We start from the raw sequence: 22,812 nt of genomic DNA on the forward strand, positions 1-22,812 counted from the left end.
ATATCCTGGTCAAATGGCTTATCTGAGCATTCAGCACCTTTCACCACAATCATAGGAAAAGTACATCTTTACTAACAAGAAGAACATTTTCTCCTTTAAACTGACTCTCTATTTATACTTACTTTTAAATTAATTGTCATTTGGGACTAATTTGTGTTCTCTGAAAGTTTACACGCTGAGGTCCTAACCCCCTGTACTGCAGTATGTGATTGTGCTGAAAAAACAGGGTCTCAGGTGACAATGAAGTCACTAGAGAGGAATCTCATCAAGTATAACAAGCCTCCACACAAGAGGAATTGGGACCAAGATAGCTACAGAAAAAAACAGACCAGATGTGGTAGCAATTTAATATTTCAACTTGTCTGAGCTCTAGTGCTCAGGTATTTGAACAAACATTATTCTAGATGCTTCCATGAACATGTTTTTGTATGAGATTAACATTTAAATAAATGGATTTTGAATAAAGCACATTGCCCCCACAGTGTAGGTGGGCCTCATCCAATCAGCTGAAGTCTGAATAGATGGAAGATATCTCTTCCAAGCAAGGAGGAATTTGGCCAGTGGATTGCAGTAGACTCGACTGTGACTCTTCTTTGGGTCTCTGCAGATTTTTGATGTCCAAAGCTCCCACAATCATGTGAACTGATTTCCACTTCCTTGAAATGAGTATCTTTCTAGCTATCCATACACACACACACACAAATAAAAAATGTCTATGTGTAAACACACACACTATGCACACACACACACACACACACACACACACACACACAAATGCCCTGTGCCTCTGGATAACCCTAACTAATTATACCATGTGAAAAAGACAGATCTATAAGCCAATGAATGTGGCCTCAGAAGATGCTTAGAAGAAGCGTCAAACCTGTTGACGCTTGTAGCTCTGGAACTGGTGAGAAAATCAATTTCTATTTTTTAAGCCACACATTCTGTGATATTTTATTGTGGAGGGCCTAGCCAAGTACAAAATATCTTCTAACCTTTAGTATCCAACTGTTCCCCAAGATGAAAGCAAAATAACAATAAAATATATTCCAAATACTTTTTTCTCCAAACACATTTGAAGGAGAAGCACGGGATAAAGGATTACTCAAGGTACTCTACCTCTCACCTTTTCTTTTCTTTTCATCAATTCTACATCTACTCCAAATTTTGACAAAGAATTGTGTTGTTGAGACCCAATACCATTTAGCTAAACACACACACACACACATACACACACAAACACATACACACACACACACACACACACACACAATCCAAAGGCTAGGGGAGGAGCTTGGTTGGTAAACTGCTAGCCTCAGAAGACCTGAGTGTCCATGTGAAAAGGTGGGCTAAGTGAGAAGTCAGGGGCAGAAGAATGGCTGGGGCTTGCTGACCTGCCAGTCTAGTCAGTTGGTGTCTACAGGTTCAGAGAGAGACCCTGTCTCAAAAAGTATGGTGGAGGGTAATTGAGGAAGGCATCTGATGTCAGCCTCTGGCTTCCACATAAACATGCACAGATGTGCATCTGCACACACATGTGCACCTGAACATTCCACTGGAACACACACATTGCTGGCTATGCAAACATATACATACACACACAAAACCCACAATTGATTTTATCATTAGACTGCTGAATAAGACATTGTAGTTAGGTTCCACCTATAGCAATATATATTTTTCTTCGAGTTTTCAAAAACACACAATTATGTGCATAGAGAACAATATTCATTAACCTCTTTGGTACATCTGGTGAACAGTGCCTGGTTATTTCGAATAAGCACCAAGATAACCAACAACAGCCTCTATGAATATATTGCTAATAGGAGTATCATTTCCTCAGATCATAATTGGCATTAGCTATAATGATTGCACTATTGAATAGTCCATCTCATATATTATAGTATTTTCTTAGAAAATACATTTGATGACTAGAAGAAAAATAAAATGCAACCAAATTTTACATTTAGTAATTAAGTATAATTAATTCACTCAAATCCTATTTAACCAAAGGAAAAATATAAATCATGTTGGTTAATCAAATATATTTACTCGGTAAGACAAGCACACAAATTCAAAGGCAGTGAAACATGTAAACAATTTAGCAGTTAACTGATGCTATGTTATTTTCAGACGCTGATGTTTCTTCTGTTCAGTCTGTTAGTTAAGGGAAAGCCATGGATCAAGAACTAATTATGGCCCAGAATGCAAAAGCAGCAAATCCCAGTTCCTCGGGGGTGATGGCTATCCCCATTGCTGGCTAAACCCTCCTTCAAATTTCTAAGTAGAGTTTGCGGAGACACTGAATGGGAGGTACTTCAGCCTTCCAATTTACAGAGGAAACTGCCTGCGATAACTCTTAGCCCTGACCTATTGGACGTGTTAGCCACCCGAAAACAGGAAAGAAGTCGCCCCTTTACGAGTGGTCTCTGTCTAAGTGTTGTAGCCTCTGCTGTCAGTTATCTTTTCCTGCGTTCTCGTGGGTCCATGCAAAGTCGGGGAAACAAAGAGCAAGACAGTCAGGCTAATTCTCACAGGGCCAGCTAATTAAAGATGGTGATGTGGACAGTTGCTTTAACAAGATTTATGAGAGAGAAAAAGTTTTTTAAGTGTACCTAAAGATACAGAGGTGAATTTTTAGGAAAATACAAAAATACTACACAGAATTTTCTAAAAGATAAATGCTAACCAATTTTACAAGTTTCTTTACTATGAAACTTCTTTATAAAATGCAATTTGAAAGCTGGGTGTGGTGGCACACACCTTTGATCCCAGCACTCTGGAGGCAGAGGGAAGCAGATCACTGTGAATTCAAGGCCAGCCTGGTCTACACAATGAGTTCTAGGCCAGATAGGGATACAGGGAGATCCTGTCTCAAAAAGACCAAAAAAAAAAAATGCAATTTGATGTGTGTGTGTGTGTGTGTGTGTGTGTGTATGTGTGTGTGTCCTTGAATCCATAGTAAATAACATACAGAAAGTTCCCATCACTCCTAAAAGGTTCTTTTTGTTACTTTTTTGAGACAGGGCATCACTATGCTGCCCTGGCAAGCCTGGAATTCTCTGTGTGGAATGGACTGACCTTGAATTCACAATGGTCTACTCGCTGGAGTGCTGGGATTAAAGATGTGTGCCACTATGCCTGGCTTATACAGACACTTTTGTAACTACGATTTTCCATGAGGTAATCTACTTTGTAGAAATGTATAAATCTTAAAATTGAATCAAGGAAAAAATAGAGTATATGAATAATCAAAAGAAAGAAAAAAACTTGAAAATTTAAAACCACCAAGCCCAGATTGTTTAGGTGATTTTTTTCAACTGAATCTTCAAAGGATGGGTAGGATTACCGGTTATAAAATCATTCTAGACACTAGGCAATAAATTTGTCTTAGTCATCCGTGAATAGTCTTGCCCCGATATCAGAATTAAATAAAAGCAGGGGAAGAAAACCCTGTGCGTGTAGGGAGACAATCCAGAGGTTGAGAGCTTGCCTAGAAAATAAAATCACACACCAAATTCACCTATTATCCTGAAGCTAAAAGTGCTTTAAAAACAGAAAAACAGGGATACAACAAATTGACACCACAGAAAATCAAAAGATCATTAGAGGTTATTATGAACAGTTATATACCAACACATTTGAAAATCCAGACGAGATGGAAAAACCCCGAAACACATACACCTTCCTTAGGCTGAATTACGAAGCAACAGAAAACTTGAAAAAATAAACAAGTAATGAGTTTAGATAAGCAATATCTCTGATAAAGGCTGGATATGGTGGCACAGGCCTGGTGCTGAAGAGGGAGAGGCTGGTGGGCATCTGTGAGCTCCTGGTCTTCCTGGTCTACCAGAAGTTTTTATTAACGCAGAGGCAGAAATCCTTATCGAAACACTAGCAAACTTAGTTCAAAAGAACATTAAAAAGATTGTTCACCTTAATCAAGTAGGATTCACCCCAGAAAGGCAACAACAGTTCAACATAAACAAATTGAGAAGTTATACGTTACATGAATAAGGCTCCAAATCACATGATCATGTCAACTGATGCACAAAAGGCATTTGATAAAATTCCAACAATGTTGAATTTTCATGATAAAAATGCTGAAAAAATTGGGTACAGAAGGAACATATCGCAACATAAGTAGGATCATTGATAATAACTGAACAGCTAACATCACACCAAATGGGGAAATGCTGAAAGCTTTCTCTAAGATCTGGAACAAGACACAGATGGGGACTTCCAATACTTTATTAAGCAGAATGCTGGAGAAAAATCAGACAAGAGAAAAAAAGGCTACCCAAGTTATAAAAGAAGAACCGTTATTATTCTTTGTGAAGGACATAATCTTTAAAGAACCCCTCAAACTTCATGAAAAACTATTAGAAGTAGTAGATGAAATTCAACAATGCTGGATACAAAAATAAATATACAAAAATCAGCAGAGTTGCTAGATGGTAGTGAATTACTCAGAAAAGAAATAAATCGGCCCCATTTACAATAACTACCCCAAACAAAACAAGACACCAAATATACAGATAAACTTAACCAAAGAGGTGAAGAATCTCTACAATGACAATTTTAAAGCAGTGTTGAAAGAAAGAAGAAAACACAAGAGGAGGTATAAAGGCACCCATGTCCTATGTTCATGAATTGGAAGACTCAGTATTACCACAATGTTCACATTTCCCAAAGTGATCTATAGACTCAGTGAAAACCCTTACAGAGTACTAATGACATTTTTTAAAAAACCCTAAAATTGTCATGGAATCACACAAAGCCTTGAGTTGCTAAAGCATCTTGGAGAAATGTACACACAAGGAGCTAGTGCAGCACTTTACCTCAATACACACGAAAGTCGTAGCACAGAAAGACACATCGGCAAGTAGCTCAGAGACCCTAGAAGCAAAGCCACACGTTCAGAATATGCATTGCAGGAAGGAGGGTGTTTTTCAATAATTAGTTCTGAGAAATTGGATATCACACGCACAAAAAGAAATTTAACCTCTGTCTCTCATCATACACACAAATGAACTAAAAATGGATTAAAGACTTAAATGCAAGACCTGAGCCTAGGAAACTGTCAGAAGAAAAAAAATAGGATAAATGCTTCAGAACATTGGAATGCACAAAGATTATTTTTGCACATAACTCCAAAGTCATGGGACCCAAAACCAAAAATAAACAAGCAGGATTCCATCTAACTAAAATCTGCAAAGCATCAAACCGGTCAACAGAGTACAGAGACAACCTTCAGAGTGAGAGAAAGTATTCTCAAACTATAAACCTGACAAGTGATTGACATTCAGAATATATGAACTAAAACAAAAATCTCAATAGCCAATAAATGAATTAAAGTGGACAATATATCTAAATAGACATTTCTCAAAAGACATACAAATGGCCAACAGATAGGAGAAATCGCTCACATCAGTAATAATCAACGAAATGCAAATCAAAACTACATAGAGACATTACCTCAGAATGATGTCTAAGAATGATTATTATCAAAAAGACTAAAGATTGTTATTTCTGAGGGGGATATGGAGTGAGAGAACCTGTGCACACCTGTGGGGGAAAGCCATTTAATACAGTCAATATGGAAAACAGCACAGAGGTTACCCAAAACATGAAAAAGATAAGTATTTACAATGCAGCAGACCCACTGTTGGGTATCCACCTACAGGAGATGAAACTGGTACGTGCAAGGGACATCTGTACTCCCACACTCACAGCAGCACTATTTGTAACAGCCAAGAAATGGAAACCATCTGTCTATCAGGTGAGGAATGAGCAGAAAAAACTGTGGTACTTAAACACAGTGGAGTGCTATCTAGCCATAAAAAGAATGAAAGTTATTGACAATGTGAGTGGAACCAGAGACCATTATATTACTTGAGATCATCCAGGCACCAAAGGACAAATACTGCAAGATCTTGCTCATATGTGGACTCTAAAATGTTGACCTCATAGGACTTAGACTGTGGGCACCAGAAACCAGGGAGGGAAAGTGGGAAGGACGGGAAATGTTGATCAATGGGTTGTAAGCTACAGTTAAACAGGAGCAAGAAGTTCTGATTTGTTACTGCACAGATGATAAGGCATTTCATTTCCAAAGGCTATAATAAAGCATTTTAAATGCTTTTACCATAAAGAGATAAATGTTTAAGGATATAGATTTGTTTAACCTGATTTAAACATTACAATGGGCTGTGGTGATGACTCAGGGTGCAAAGTTAGTAGCTGCGCAAGCCTGATGACCTGAGTTCAATCCCTGAAATACACATGAAGTTGAAAAGAGAGCACAGACTCTACAAAGCAGTCCACTGACCTCCATATGCACACCACAACATAGGCACACTCTGTGCACGCGTGCACACACGCACACACACACTAATAAATAAAAATTTAATATAACGTATTTTAGACTCAGCAAAATGGTTCAGTGGGTAAAGGTGCTTGCCACAAGCCTAGTAACCTAAGTTCAATCCCCAGGGCTGACGTACTGGAAGGAGAGAACTGACTCTCACAGGTTGTCCTCTGACCTCCACATATGTGCTGTGGCATGTGCATGCCATCCCACATATACAAATAAATAAATTTAACAGTTATATTAATTACTATACAATGTATATGTGTATTGAAATTTACATCCATTAGTAAGCAATTTTTATGTTATGTGTCAGCTAAAAATAAAAATTTTTAAATAAATTTTAAAAATATTTTATTTACTATTTTTATTTTATGTGTATAAGTGTATTGCCTGCATGTATGTGAGTGCACCCGTGTCGTGCAATGCCGTGGATGTCAGAAGTGGGCTTCGGATTCTCCTGGAACTGGAGTTAAGGATGGTTCGCAGCCGCCATGTGGGTGCTGGGAATCAAACCCAGGTCTTCTGCAAGAGCAGTCAGTGCTCTTAACCACTGAGCCATCTCTCCAGCCCCCCAAAATCAGAAAATTAAACCCAGCAACATATATATAAAAAAAGGTTTGCTGCGTTTCAGTGGCTGTCCAGGCGCCTCGTGGCAGTAGGCAAAGGCTGTACTGCCCGCTGCACCAATTCACAGTAAAGTGTCCCTCAGGATGATCCCTACCCACATACAAACCAGTTTACACCATGATGCACCTGAAAACTCTTCATCTCCTCAGCCCCCTCCCTCTGCAGGCCCCTCATCCTCAGGGTGTCACATCTCTGTCCCTTCCAGCACCTCCAGGAGTGGCCTCTCCCCCTTCCCATTCTTCACCCACCACATGGAGCTTCAGGTTATCTGAATTAAAATAGCTCCAAGGGTATCAACTTCCTTTTCTGTTTCCCCAGATCCTCCCTTAGCCCTGCACAGGGCGACACCTCTATTTCTAAGCCTCAGACTCTACCCTGGGAGACTTTCCTCTGATTCCTGAATCTGTAAATTAGATCTGACCATTCTTTCCTCATGAACCCAGAAACTGATTCTAAGAAGCCTTCCTAATATATCACACCTGCATTAATGTCTCTTTCTTCCTGGACCATCACCTCCCTTAAGGTAACGACAGTGCCATTCATCTGAGTACCTCTAGCTTCTGGCATATAGGTGGGCCTGAAAAATGAGCTCCCGAGTAGAGGGAGTATTCTGGTGATGTGCTCTTTTTCGTATTAACCCAGCACACCGCAGTGCACGGAAGTCTGAAATTGTTGAAGGAAAGGAGTTAGCTATTTCATATTGTAAGACGGAATGTGCTGTCTTTCAGGGATAATCTATGGACACCATGACCACAGCTCTGCTCACGGTTATGCTATAAAATTTATTCTTATAATAAAAAAACACATGATATTAATACAAAGTAAATGTTCTAAGAAATTGAGAACAGCGAGAGATGGACAGAAAGAGTACAAAAGCCACATGCATTAAAAGTCTTAAAAACTGTATCAAGTGAAAAAGCAAAGAGAACAGGATCCAGTAGACCAGTGGACTGGATATATTACAAAAGCAGCGAAACAAAGTCTGAATCTAATGTTTAGATTTCCATAGCATGACTAATTGTTACTAATGGTTAATTAAGTATCTACAGACGGAAAGAGACTTGGGGAACAGTCAATGCCCATGTAGGAAGAAATGTGACAAAGGAATCATGGTCACATACAAATGGATTAAAGAAAAGAATTTGTTTTTCTCTTAAGAAAAGCTTCAAACAATCACATTAAAATGAAATAAAACTTGAACTGGCTTGTGCAAGCCTGTGTCTACAGCTACCAAACCTTAGAAGGAGATCAAGCCATGCAGGAGTTTAGTGAGCTCATAACTCCTTAAGCTTGTGTTTGATATCAACCTGTATCACTATGGACCAATCAAGAGCCTGAGTCCTGCTAGGACACATGACCCTTGAGAGACTACATGTTGCCTGTTCTGTTCATCACATCTATAACACCTTGCATGCTGGCCAGGCACCCATCATGCATTCACAGAGTGAATGAATTGAATTAGAATGCAAAAAGCATTAAGGAAAGTTATACCATTAATTCATTTCATTAGTTCGAGAAAAGTTAGCTATTCTCTCAACAAGATCCTTAAAGCAAGCAGATAGTTTTTTTTAGCAGTATGTGTGTGTGTGTGTGAGAGAGAGAGAGAGAGAGGTGTGTGTTAGTGTGCATGTGTGCGTGTCTATGTGTTCATGTGGGTACACATGCACAAACAACATGTGTACCCACATGAACACGTACCATGTTTTGTGAGACAACATCTGTCTCTCAGGTGCTTGGAATTCACCAACTAGGCTAGGCTGGCTGGTCAGGGAGCCCCAAGGATCTACCTGTCTCCACCTCCTCAGCACCAGGATTACAAGCATGCGCCAACATGCCTGGCTTTTAGTGTTGTACTGGAGGTCTGACTCAGGCCCTTCCGTTTGCCAGTCCAGCACTTTATTCATTGAGCTCTCTTTCCAGCCTGCAAACCTTTTTTGCTATTTTGTTTTGTTCAGAGCAGCCTTCTCTGACCAGTGCATGCAATGCCTCCAGTGGCTGGCCCTACTTTCCTCTAGGCCGCTAGGAGTCAGGCTTTTTATAGCCGATAAGATCGAAACAGGCCAGAGAGCGCCTAGGCTTCCCAGAGAGGTGCTGAGCAAAAATCCAAACTCTTGTGAAGAAGGCAAGGCAAAGTGCTGAGGCATTCATTCAGTGGCTGAGCAAATATTTACTGAGCACCCCCTCCGTGGGAGTATGTGCACGGCTCCGAGGCTCTAGGCCTCTGAGAATCTCTGCGCTTACGTGGTGGCCATCAGGCAGGCGTCCTCGCACTCTTTCTGAATACAGACAATTTAAATAGACTTCTGCGTCACCAAGGGCATGCTGAAAATAACAAAATGAAGAGAGCATCCTAGCAGAACCCTAGACACCAAAAGCTCCTCTGTGCTCGACTATTTTTAGCTTCAGCCCCACCCACGAAACTCGAGAAAAAATTTCCAGAACTTGAGCTCTTTCAGAGTAAGAATGTTTGTTTTCTTGCTTTTCTGGATAGATTTTTGTTTCAGAACCAGAAACTATTTCCTTGTTTGTTCATTCATGTAGTGAGTATCTACTATGTGCACTGGGCATACTAGGGGGAACTTAACAACCCCTTCCTGATAATGACAGGGAGGCATTAATAAAAGGACAATAAAAAAGCAAATCCATAAACGGCCATAGTTGTAGGATGTGGCACACATACCTAAGAAAACAAGGAAAGGTGACAGACATGTTGGTAAGGGAGGGGGTGATCTGGTGGAGTGTTATCTAAGGGAAGATGAGTGCGTAAATGGGATCTGAGACCAAATGAACTTGAGGGACTGGCCACGGGAGAACCTGGAGGTGCAGGAGGAGTCAGCGCAGAGGCAGATGCAAGCAGGGTGGGGTTAGGGACCCAAGGGAGGCTGTCGTGGCTGACCTTTGGGAAGAGGCCAGGGTAGGAAGCAGAGAGCAGCACCTCACACATGGTCAGGCAGCCTCTGCTGACACACCGCCTGTCCTCAACCACTCAGCATCCATCCTGTCCCAGTGACTTTGCTGGTCTCTGAGGACAGAGCGGCCTGTCTCACATAGTCCCTGCTTTGAAACAGTTCCCATCTCAGAGACCCACATACAAACAGTCTAAGAAAAAGGTGAGACACCAAACAGAAGCAGGCACAAAGCACTAGCAAGTTCCAGCTGGAGAAACAGAAAATGCCTAGGAAGAAAGAAGGATGCCAGACTAAGGTGACAGCTGGGCTGGATCAAGAGGGAAAGAGAAACAGGCCAGGTCATTGACACACAGGATAGCGAGTGCAAAGTGAGAGAAACAGGAGAACCCACTTAAAAGTCCAGATGGAGCTTGGAGTACGGGGGAGTCAGGCAATGGCAGAGGAAGTCCCTCGTGTTAAGAGCTTTGACCATGAATTTGAGAGCTGACTTTGCCCAGAAATAACAGCACATGCCTGCTTTGATTTTAGAATATAGCTTTGAAGATCTGATTTGAATGAGCAAATACCCAGGGGCAAGAAGATCACTTTTACAACAGTCCAGGTAGAAAAGTGGAAGGAGCCTGGAATTATGATGACGAGAGGAACAAACATCGGGCTTACAGGTGTAGGAGAAAGCGCAGGAGGGCAGGATGCAGGAGCTGGTCCAGCATAGATCTGCAGCACTTGCTTCTGACCTGAATATGGCTTTCACTGTGTCGTTTTAATTCCTTTATTATACTGGCTTCTTTATTAGAGCTTGTACTTTATGCTGAAGGATTTAGTAGTCTCTTTTTTCTTTCCCTTTACACCTTCCAGGAGGATTACCTATTAATCCAAATGCTGGCAGTCATTCATTTCCATTACAAAAACAGCCCTCCTCTACAAAAGCATTCACAAAGCCAGGATGAGTGTTGTAAATGGAGCCTGAGAAATAAATGACTCTCAGCTCTGTGAATTCCATGTGTACTATATGAGTCTTTACAGTGTTTTATGTTAACGGAATTTAGCATCAAAAGCAATGGGCATCAAATTGAGATGAGAAGTAAACACTGGACATCCTGTCTCATTCACTTTTCATTTAATGAGTACTAGACAGGAAAGAGTGATGAGAGCCGAGGAAACATTCATGAGAATCCATTTCGGGGCGATTTACATTCTATCAGGGATGTTAGATGCATAAATAACAATAAGAAATAAGATGTGTGACGCACCACAAAGAACACAAATGGATTTAAGGACTGAATGTTGCTGGTTGGGGCAATGGTAGCGACTTTATGAAGCCCCAGCTTTCTGGAGATTTCTGGAGGTAAGACTCAATTCAGGTGGGAGAGATTTTCTAGCCATGGGGAACTGGGGAGTTGTGAGGTCTAAATACAGCAAATGTTTTGACTGACCAGAACACCAGTTAAGTAGGAGGTGTTAAGGTTCAGATAGCACCGACCCCTCACCAACAAGGACTTCTCAAGCTCCTGAGAAAAGGGAACTGAGTTTATAAGCACCTTGGTCTTTCAGGTCAAGAGAAGCAGACTTTTCTCCACTGTTTGGCCAACACAGCAGGCTTTCCCTTTGATCTCTAAACAGAAGAGGTTTAACAGTCCTGCTCCCCCGCACAACTTTAAAAACAATACATCTTCCCTCCTTCTGCAGGAAGCAGAACCCTCCCTTTTAAAAACACCCCAGCTCAAGACCCCGGGCAGACATTTTCTCTGCCTGGAAGGGAATCTGTCCTGTATGTTCTTTTGCTAATAAACTCTATTCCGATGGAGCCTTATTGTGTCCTGGTGCTTTCTCCTGATCAACCGGATTCATCCATAGGCTACTTTTTACCTAACAGGAGGGGTCAGACGGAGTGAAGGCCTGAGGGAGGAGGGGGGTGTCCCCTGTGGAGCAGGGGACGGTGGCCAGCTGTGCAAAGGCAGCTGCAATGATCTGAGTGTTAAGGCAATTAATCTCAGCAGTGGACTACAGGACAGATTAGATTGGAGCGAGATTGGAAACCACCTCGCTGATGATTCAAGCAGCTCAGGGCAGCAGAAATCGACATCCAAACAAGAGGGGACTGGAAGAGCCAAAAAAAGAAAGTACAGACCCGAGTGTTCTTAGAGAAGGGCTTCATGTCAGGGCTTTTTCTAGGAGTAGGGAAAGGTGAGGCAAGGTGTTTGGTTGTTTTTTGGTTTCTCCATACATTTTTCTCTGTACAAAATTATGTAATTTTTAAAATGTAGCACTATCACAATAGTACTGAACTGCTTGCTGGGTGGTTACATATTTGTTAATTAACTCTACTATTAACATAATTTTTAAACAGGTTTTCCTAACTTTGAGTAAATATTTTTTTTGTCTTTTTTGAGACAGGGTCTCCTTGTAGTCCCAGCAGGTCTGGAACTTGCCATGTAGACCAGGCTGCCTCTGCCTCCCCAGTCTAGGATTAAAGGCATGCACCACTACACCCAGTCTTTAAGTAAAATTTTAAGTGAAAATGTAACAAATGTGACAAGGTAAAATTCTAAACAATACAGGGCTCTGTCAGAAATGAAAAATTGGGGCTGGGGAGATAGCTTTCTGGTTAAAGTACTTGCTACGGAAGCATGAAAAACTGAGCTCAGAACTCCAGCACCCAGCCAAAAAAGCCAGGTGTGGAGATATGTCACCCCAGTCCTGGGAGACAGAGAGGTGGTTCCCAAGAGCTTTCAGACCAGCCAGTGTAAAAGAGCACCAGGTTCAGTGAGAGACAAATAAGGTGGAAAGTGACAGAAGAAAATACCCGGTATTGATCTCTGATCTTCACATATGCACATGGGCACCCGTACACACACACACACACACACACACACACACACACACACACACATAGAGAGAGAGAAAGAGACAGAGAGACAGAGAGAGAGAGAGACAGAGAGAGAAACTTTGCTCTCACATAGGAACCTTAGCCCCATATTCTATAGGCAAAGGCTACTATAACTTCCTAAATTGCTCAGAAATAATCCCAGCATTCAAAGGCCTCGAGACATGCACATAGCACATATTGCCCTCTATCTTTTACAAATGCTCTCATTTGACTTTTGGCTCCATGATTTCTCATCCTCTGATTCACTATTGACATTTGGGGCTCAGTAATTTTTTATTATGGTAACTGTGTACTGTGCATTGTACACCGGTGGAGATCAGGAGTATTCCGGACTGTGACAACAACCAAGCACACCTCCAGCTATTGCTGAATCTTCCCTGGGGCTGGGGTTGGGTGGAGAGGATGCTTGTCCCTGCTGAGAAGCTCTGTCTCATAAAATTTTTCTGTCTTCCCTTTGCTAAATTTAGATAGTATCTCTTTCTCCTCATAAATCTTTCAAGTTCCTTTAGGTCAGGTTTGATATAATTATCTTTTAATTTTTATTAATCACTTTATTTTATGTGCCTGAGAGTATTTCCTACATGTATGTAAGTGCGTCCATGTTGTTCAATGCCTGTGGAATTTAGAAAAGGGTGTCGGATTCTCTGGAACTGGAGTTACGAGTAATTGTTAGCTGCCATGTGGGTGCTGGGACTAGATCTCACAAGATCTACAGAGCCTCTACAAGAGCAGCCAGTGCTCTTAATTGCTGAACCATCTCTCCAGGCCCTTGATATAATTATTTTTAAAATTTTTTCTGACACCATACTTTCCTTACACTGCTGCCTCCCCAGCAGTTGTTTCATGAAGAGAATAGACGCAGCATGGATGATTCATGTTAATATCCTAAACATCATGAGATCCTTAATAAATTAGAAAGGTCCAGCTAAATGAATGCGAACAATTTCCTTAGGTACTTGAGAGGGTCACTAAAAATTACAGATACTCTAGTCATGAAGATTTTTAGGTTATTTGGAGAGGTGAAAAAATTAGTCATGTAAAAATGATTTGAACCATGTAAGGCAGAGCATATGGTGACCAAATTAACAAGGCAGAAAAATGGCAATGAATTTAAAGGAAGCAGAAGCAAGTAAGTAAATGGCTCATAAATTAGTGAAGCGAAGATGAGCGAGAGGGACAGAGAGAAGGGGGAGGGACGCTGAGAGAATCAGTTGGGTTGGCTGCATATTAGAGTCGGCAACACTTTGGCAAAATCAATAACTTAACAGTCAAAGAATTGTCACTGCACATCATGAGAGGTTTGCTTCAGATCCTTTCCGAATGATTCTGACTACCTGAACAGGATGGTGTTTAAGGCTCCAAATACCGCATCAGTGATGGGTATGCCAAGAAGTGCAATGTACAGGACAAGACAGATCTGAATGACCCTCTTCTCTTCTTCCCTCATGTGTTTTATTCTCCTGCAAACATTTACAGGATGCCAACTCTGTGTCATAGGTTTATTAAAAGCTCTCTGGAAGATTCTGGTGTTATTCCAAATCTCTAAACCATTCACAGTGTGCTTTATGATCTACTATCTCTGTAGACAGTAAAGACTATTAAATATTACCCTATAAACCTAAATATGCCAGAAATTATAAGTCACACTGACCACAGTAATTGACTGGCCACCAAGTGCTATCCAATCAGAATGGACAGGCAGTTAAGTGTTATACTTAGGTTAAATGTCTGCCTGGATGTTGGGTGAGCCAGCAAGGAATCACCAACCAGCCTGAAAAGAGAGCCATGTTACGAAAGCAGAATGTAATTATCCAGTTGGAACTCTGCCAGTAAGATTGATGCTCTAAATTCATAAAGAAGATGGCACTGGGATGTGACGTTATGCTTCAGCTAGGAATACATTTCTGACTCAGGTACAAAGATACTATATGAACTTTCGAATATCCACTAGCCCTATTTTTCTGATGAACCTAAAAGGAGCTTAGGGCTCTAAGAACTTAAATATGAGCCCTGAAAACACTTACTGAAGGAAGACTCATTTCTCTTGTGTGGACAGGAACATTTACACAGTAGATGGCTGGGAAACCTCTGTTGGTGCTTAGGGCTGTAATCATTCTGAATGAGAAGTAGAAGTTCTGGGGCCAAATGCATCAGCACTTAATGCAAGAAGCTGAGTGCTATGTAGAAAACAGTCTGTGTTATTGGTGATCTGGGAGGGTGGGGATTTCTTTAAGATCAGACTCTGTAAGGATTTCTTGGCCCTTATGATTCATTCTCTCTCTCTCTCTCTCTCTCTCTCTCTCTCTCTCTCTCTCTTTCTCTCTCTCTCTGATTTTCAAATATACCAAAGTTAGGGGGCCACTACCCCAAAGTAGTTAGGAATTCTAACAGAAATTTAGAATCACTTGTATTGAAAACATGGCCTGACTAACTCCTAAGATTCTAGCCACATAGGGTAGGTGTGGTCTGGAGCTCTGGATGGGTATCCTAAGCATCCATACAAGTCCAGTGGGAATGAGGCATTTGTAAGGTCGATGTTTCTCAGGTGGGTGGTCTAATCTTCCCTCCCTTTTACCTGCTCTCATAAGAAAATGCATACACACACATATCCATGCAAGCAGTTTGGGAAGCAGGTCATCTATTTCCCTGAATTAAATCCAGGCACAGAAGCTATGATGTTATAAAGGTTGTTTTAACACATGAACTGATAAGGAAAGGTCCATGACCTGGTGCTCTAGTTTGGGTATTGGATTCAATTAAATTTCATATAAAGAAGCTTTACCAGTTTCGTTTCTGTTATTTTAATATATATCTTTTTCTTAACAGAAAACAATTCTATTTTCTGCCTTTCAAAGAAAGCATAGAAAAATCATTACATAAGATTATTTATTAAGTTTTAAACTTATTGTTGCCTTTTTTAAATGGTAAGTTTGGGGGGTTGGGGGCTAATCACTTAAACCTATATCCAAAATTATCACAAACATCATGATGAATGCTTAAATGTTAACATTTTATGATTTCTAGTTTAACATTTCAATTAATTATTTTTCATGTGCCAGTACACTTGAAAACCTTTTTTCAAAATCCAGTGTCATAACTGAAGACTTAGGAAAAGCCTTATAAGACCTCACTGCATAGTCTTTATTCTGTTAAAAGGAGATGCAGTTCTCATAGCAGGAGATGCTCCTTCACCCTCTCTCCTTCATGACTCGTTACAGTGGGATATGTTTAGAGATTCAATAAGCACGTTTATCATCTACTCCACAGTAGATGATATGGAAAACATAATCTACTATCAAAGAAAAGACACACACCAGGCAACAAAATCTTAAGCGTATGACTGTTTATAATATTGTTTATAAAAGTGAATATACTTCTTGCTTCGTTTGTCAAATGATACACCAGGAATCTATGATAAATGATGGATTTAGTATCATTATTTGGAAGAGAATTTTTAAGAATAACATTTTTTTAAAATAGGTATTTGTTTCTTACCTGACATGGTGGTCAAATTTGCATCTTTGATGAAAATTTCAGTTACTCCAAGGGCTTTCAGAATGTCTTTTAAATCAATTTCCTGTTCTACCGTGAACCTGGAGAACGTGTGGGAAGAAAGTATATAGTTATAGCAGCTTCTTTCCTGGGACAAGGATAAGATGCTAAGTATGTTGATTACAAAAGTGCATTTGAGCCAGGTGTGGTGGCACAGGCCTTTAATCTCAGCACTCGGGAGGCCGGGGCAAGGGGATCTCTGTGAGTTCCAGGTCAGCCTGTTGTGCATAGTGAGTTCCAGGCCAGCTGAAGCTACAGGGAGACCCTATCTCAAAAAGACCAAAAAAAAGTGCATACAATTATGGTTATGAAAAGTAGAATTAAAGAGAATGATATGACAGGTTTTAAACTCATGACTTGAAAAATATTTGATATAGATGCACAACTACAATAAGCAATAGATTAAAGGGGCCTTGAGGTCAGGTATCAGTAAGTACTATGTAAAACTTGAGTAAAGGCACCTGCTACCACTTGACTAGAATTCTATACCCAGAACCCACATGCTAGAACATGGCACTGACTCCTTCAAGTTGTCCTCTGACTTCCACATGTAGACCCACATGCAATATATACACATACACGCACGCACACACACAGAGGCACACAATAAGTAAATAAATAACATTTTTAAAAACTTGCAAATCTATAGCTTTCATGTAGTAAGAAAAATGCATGATTTTCAGGCTGATAATGGCTAATCACACATTTACCAAGGTATTTCATTTTTGTTAGTATCTTAGTCAATTGACACTACCTCTCCATTCACCATCCACCATGAACAGGAGAAACAGAAGCCTAATTTGACTGGGCAATTAATACAGTCAGCATTTCAATTCCATGAAACCCATCACATTGAAAAAAATGTATCCCCATAGTTATATTAAACCCTAACTCGTGAATAAGCATTTTTTCATGATGTCATCACTGGAAAACTGAATAAACGAAAATGAGGTAAATATTGTATCTTCAATACTATAAGATTTTACAGTGACAGTAGAGTTTTTAAAAATCATAATGACACTCTATTTTTAAAGTTGTTTTAGAATTATTATGTATAGAGCATATCAATTTTATAGGAAGAAATGCAGCATTTAGCAGCCATAAATGGAATTTTAACATTATAGAAATTTTTATACAGTAAGGCAGATGGCTCACATACAATCTCTCTCCAAACCAATGAGTTTAAATCATTAGTTATCCTAGTAAAAGATATAGAACAAAACACGTGCATTTTTAAAATTTTAAAGATGAAAAAGTGCTTAATACTTAAAAAAATAAAACATACTTGAGTGAGAATTGAATAAAACATTTTCTTTTTGAAGATGATGCCTCCAGTAGAGATAATGCACATAATTTTTTCTAAGATTTATTTTTCATTTATGTGTATGTCTGTGTGTATGTACACATGCATTCAGGTGTCCTCAGAAACCAGAAGAGAGTGTCAGATTCCCTAGACATGGAATTACAGGTGGTTGTGAGCCACCCAACATGGGTGCAGGAGACTGGACTCAGGTCCTCCAGAAGAGCAGGAAGTGCTTTTACCTTCTGAGCCATCCCCTCTAGCCCCGATGCATATACATTCCTAGGCAACAAGCTGTGTGCTTAAATGAGCCAAGTCTAATCAGTCACTAAGCATTACATTAGGATCATTTCTGGCAGCTTAAGAACTAGGAGGACCTGGAGAGATGGCTCAGTGGTTAAGAGAAATGGCTGCTCTTCCAGAGGACCCGGATTTGGTTCCCAGCATCCACATGATGGATAACAACCATCTGTAACTCCAGTTCCATGGGATCAGAGGCCTTCTTCTGGCCTCCATGCACATTCATGTACTGGTACACTTCATACATGCAGGTCAAACACTCATACATACAAAATAAAAAAGGTTTTTAAAAACTTAGGACTATGCAAAACCACAGAAGATATGCAAGAAAAGGCAAACATTATTAATGTTTATTATATTGCAGTTATATATACAGCACATTATTATAGAAGTTAAGGTGTTAACTCCAGCAATGATTAATTTATTAAACAGCCATCTTAATATCTGTTACTTTCACCGTAAATTAGTCAAATACAGTGTCTAGGGCTAGAGAGATGCTCAGCGGCTAAGCGCACTGGTTGTTCTTACAAAAGACCAAGGTTCATATCCCAGTACCCACATGGCAGTTAACAACCATCAGTAACTCCAGTTCCAGAGGATCCAACGAACTCTTCTGTCCTCCAGGGGCAATGTACGACACAGGTGCACTTAACACATATAGGCATAACACTCATACACATAAAATAAAATTAAAAAATACAGTGTCTAAATTTCTTTTAATGTTTGTAATATCTGGAATGGGGAAAAAGCACATAGGTTGAAGTAACTAAAATCTAGCTGTTTCTAAGACTTTATTCAAAGTTAAAGTAAGTTGTCAATAATCTCCATTTATCCATTCTTGTCTTTTTCCTTTCCTAAACCATTGAAAATAGCTACTGCGCAATCATAATCTCTTTCCTCTTAATATAGACTATTGTCAGAGAGGAAAGTTTTATTTTCTCTAGGCTACAAGAAAAAAAATGAACTGAAGTTGTATAAAGCTAAGCCCCTTGCTCTAGTCAGACAGGTTAATGGTGGAAGACTTGAGGATATCTTTCCGACTGCATAATTTCCCAAAACCTCAAAATCACTACCTAGCTGAAGATGACCTTCAACTTCTGATCCTCTGACTTCACCATGCCTGGTTTATGCAGCAGTGGGAAGTGATCCCAGATCCCCAAACTTCACACATACTCAGCAAGTACTCTACCAGCTGAGCCACATCTCCAATCTTATGCTCTATAATTCTTAAGAATGGCATTCTAATACTGTCTGTATAAACCCTTGGATAGCTGAAGAAAAAAATAAATATAAAAGTGTCAGGTAGGCCATGAATGTTGCCAAATCACAGAAATGAAAGCTTGTAATTTTAGAATAATATATTTACATGAATAAGCTATACAAATAATTACAAACTGATCCTTGCATAAATCTAGAATCCAGTAATTAGAAGCAATTCACCTTTGCTAAAACTGGGACACACATGCCATTAATTTCATTGAACACTTAGAGGATCCTAATCACACATGAGATTGGGGGGGCTTTGCCATTGATCGCTACAACACATAACTGTTTCAAAACAGTAAATCTGTGAATATGCAAAATCAAATTTATCTCATTGAGCTATTTACCACACAGAGCACTAGCCACACAGAGGGAGAGTTCATAAAACTCCTGGAGAAATGGAGACATGGTAATTAGCTGAGCCTAGTTTAGTACCAGGCATTAATAAGAGCAAGCGAGCTAAACTGCTTCATAATTGAAGAGCATCTCTTAGAAAATGAAAATTTAATTTTCTTCTGCTGCCATATCCAATTTCTCAGTGGACCGGACCTGGAGGACACATTTTCTAGTGAATATGAATGAGTTAGAATATATGATATTTCTTAAGCACTCATTTAGAATTCTGCTACAATACCCCTAAATAGCTTTGTTTCATCACAGAACTGAAGCCTTTAGAGACATGCCACTTAGGTTATAGAATATAATAAGGAAAGCGTGGACACTGTATTGAATTTCTTGTATTATCCAAAGGAATTTCTTATGAGGAAAAAATACAGAAATCATGATAAAAGATCACTGGGTAAGCTTTAAAGTGGGTTAAATTGTTCGGAAGTTTAAGCCTGACCTAGACAATATTTTATATTCAATTATTAATCTTCAGAAATAAACCGTTATTTAGAGGTTAAAATATCCTTGTTTATATAACAAGTATATAAAAACTGACTTTGTATTTTAACACATTGGTTTCATTTGTCAGGTATTCAGTTTGAGAGGAGACCAAACTAGAATCTTTTCACATAGCTGCATCATGGAAATCGAGGCATGTTATATCTTTGCTAATAAAAATATGAACGATAAGGAGATGGCTCCCTTAAATTTCATAAGCAGACTAAGCGAGTTTTTGTTGTACATTACATAAATTTACATATATGATGACTATATAATTTTCTAGCTACAAATATCTGTACTTCGAAATAGATCTTCATTTACACAGGCAAACTATCAGCTAAGATTTGGGGAAAAGTGGGCATCTACATAAAATATAACTTTTAAATGTCAACTCCAAAATGGAATAAATATAAGTTAATGAAATAGAGTAATTCAACTTTATAATTAATATACTCATCATCTTTTGGTATTTATGGCAAATAATATTTGAGTAAGCTTCACATAGAATGAGACAGGTGATAGCAAGGAAGTGATGGGCAAGGCTTCGTGGAGACACTGGTGTCACACACTGATGGAAGGCCAAGTAAGCAGTATCTGGAGGAGGGCACTATAGGTCAGTGCAGGAATACAAATGGAGAGTCTGAGACACGGAAAAAGAATATGTGGTATAACTACAAGAAACATAACAATGTGTATTGGACACTGTTGTGCTGGGAGGTCTGAGGTGAATTTGGGGAAGTAAAGTCAGGATAGTAAAGGCCATACCTAGATCTTATTCTTTCAGTCATGGAGGATTTTGAGCACAATGGCTTCTTGTTTGTCTGTGATTATATGTCGGCACCTGCTATAGTGGCTTCTTTGCCACGCTTCCAGCAATGTCAGAGCTTTACCTCTCCAGCTGTTACCAACTTTCACAACACACACAAAAGAAGACTGTCAATGCTCATGACAGTCTTGAAAAATCTTCGGTAATGAAGCTAAGAATATTGAATCATATAAGAAGCTCGGTCTTGGAGGAGGACAAGGAGGAGGAGGATGAAGAGGAGGAGGACGAGGAGGAGGACGAGAAGGAAGACGAGGAGGACGAAGAGGACGAGGAGGACAAGGAGGAGGACGAGGAGGAGAACGAGGACGAGGACGAGGACAAGAACATTTAAAACACATTGGTGAGAGACTGCCTGGACTAGCCCATCATGTGGAAAGGACCACAGGAGTTTCTCACCTGGGCAGGTACACCTCTACCTTCTGCTTCTTCACAGAGTTTCCCCATTCCTCTATCAGCTGCGCTTTGACCAGAGGCTCCAGCGTGGTCAGTGGAACTTCCTGCCTGGACAGGACCAGCACCATGCTGATCTCATCTCCTTCATAGGGTATTTCCAGGACTTGGTAAATTCCACCAGCCTCATTGGAACCATCACTAAATTCCCCTTAAAAAAAGGAAAGAAAGGCTTTAAAGCCCATGCCAAACCTTTTTAAAAAGTGCTTTTAGGGTTTGTTTGTTTGTTTGTTTGTTGTTTGGGTCTTTAGTATGCTTGAAAATAATGTTTAGAAAATAAGTCAGGCATCCAAAACAGTGATTTATTTGAAAGTAGGCTCTGAAATTAAATGAATCCTCAGCCCCACAAAATATATTTGAGAATTCTCCAGCTATTTCATATTTGTTAACTTCTCTTGACTTATTTTACTTTTTTAATCAAAGAATTAAATTTTCTTAACACAATGAAAACATTGTAAAAAAAAAGATCTTAGCTTCAAGTTGAGCATAAATCACATTAACTATATTATTTCCACAATTACAAACTTCAAGGCCCAAGTTGCAAAGTTAAAATGAAGTCAAGAATCATATAACACTTATGAAGTATGTCTGTGTCAGTAAAGACCTCAAGTTAGGTAATGGGGTAAATGAGGTAATTTACTTTGTGTACCATGAATTTAGCAAAGTTACCTAGGCATATATAAATATATGTCTATACATAAATATGTATATACAAATATATAGTCTTTACAACAAAGACCTCTGTCATTATTTTAAAGTTTCCCTGTCTTCAACAATAAGTATAATATCTTTTGTTATTTCTCAAGTGTTTAGATGTAATACTATTTTCCTTTCATATTTTGACTATTAGCATGATTAGATATGATTATAGACTTTTAATATAACATTTTAAAATGAATAAACTGTTATTTCTAACATATATTTGGCTTAAAATTACATTTCTGTTTATGGTTTAACAAATTACTATAATCCAATTTAGAAAGACTAATACCTTAAACTTCTGAAGAGTCCAAAGAAACAGCATTGAAAATAATGCCAAAGATACTGAATTGTTTCATGAAGTTCAGTTCTCTCAGTAAATGAAATTATGAATAAACAACGGTGTCTGGGCATTCAAACACAAAAACAATATTAAATTTTAAAGGAAAAATATGCAAGAAGAACATTTGTAGCTAAATCAGGTGATTAGTGGACCATACAGCTAAAGACCATCCCAAAGCAGATGGTTTTGTGGGATACACAAAATGTTCTTGCCCAATAGCAGGTTTTATTTTTCTTTTATCTGTGTGTATATGTGTGTATGTGTGTGTGCATGTGTGTGCAAATGTGCGTGCAAGGGGGGCATACATATGCCATGAAACATGTATGGCAGTCAGAGTACAACCTCGACCATCAGTTCTTACTTTCCACCTTTTTTGAGGCAGATTCTCTTGTTTG

At 39.4% G+C, this 22,812-nt stretch overlaps 1 protein-coding gene across 3 annotated transcripts in view; it reads right to left on the reverse strand.

The window, feature by feature from the left end:
* The window catches only part of Serpini1 (serpin family I member 1), a 93,507-nt gene that overhangs the window by 4,252 nt on the left and 66,443 nt on the right, over positions 1-22,812 (reverse strand). For all 3 annotated transcript variants that reach the window (XM_008830132.3, XM_008830131.3, XM_029562079.1), the window contains exons 5-6: positions 21,322-21,526; positions 16,292-16,389 (exon numbers count right to left, since the gene is read on the reverse strand). In XM_008830132.3, the coding sequence (XP_008828354.1) occupies positions 16,292-16,389; positions 21,322-21,526 (303 nt within the window). The remainder of the gene's footprint in view (positions 1-16,291; positions 16,390-21,321; positions 21,527-22,812) is intronic.

Source organism: Nannospalax galili, unplaced genomic scaffold (genome assembly GCF_000622305.1).
Source record: "Nannospalax galili isolate Female #2095 unplaced genomic scaffold, S.galili_v1.0 scaffold33, whole genome shotgun sequence".
Lineage (NCBI taxonomy): Eukaryota > Metazoa > Chordata > Mammalia > Rodentia > Spalacidae > Nannospalax > Nannospalax galili.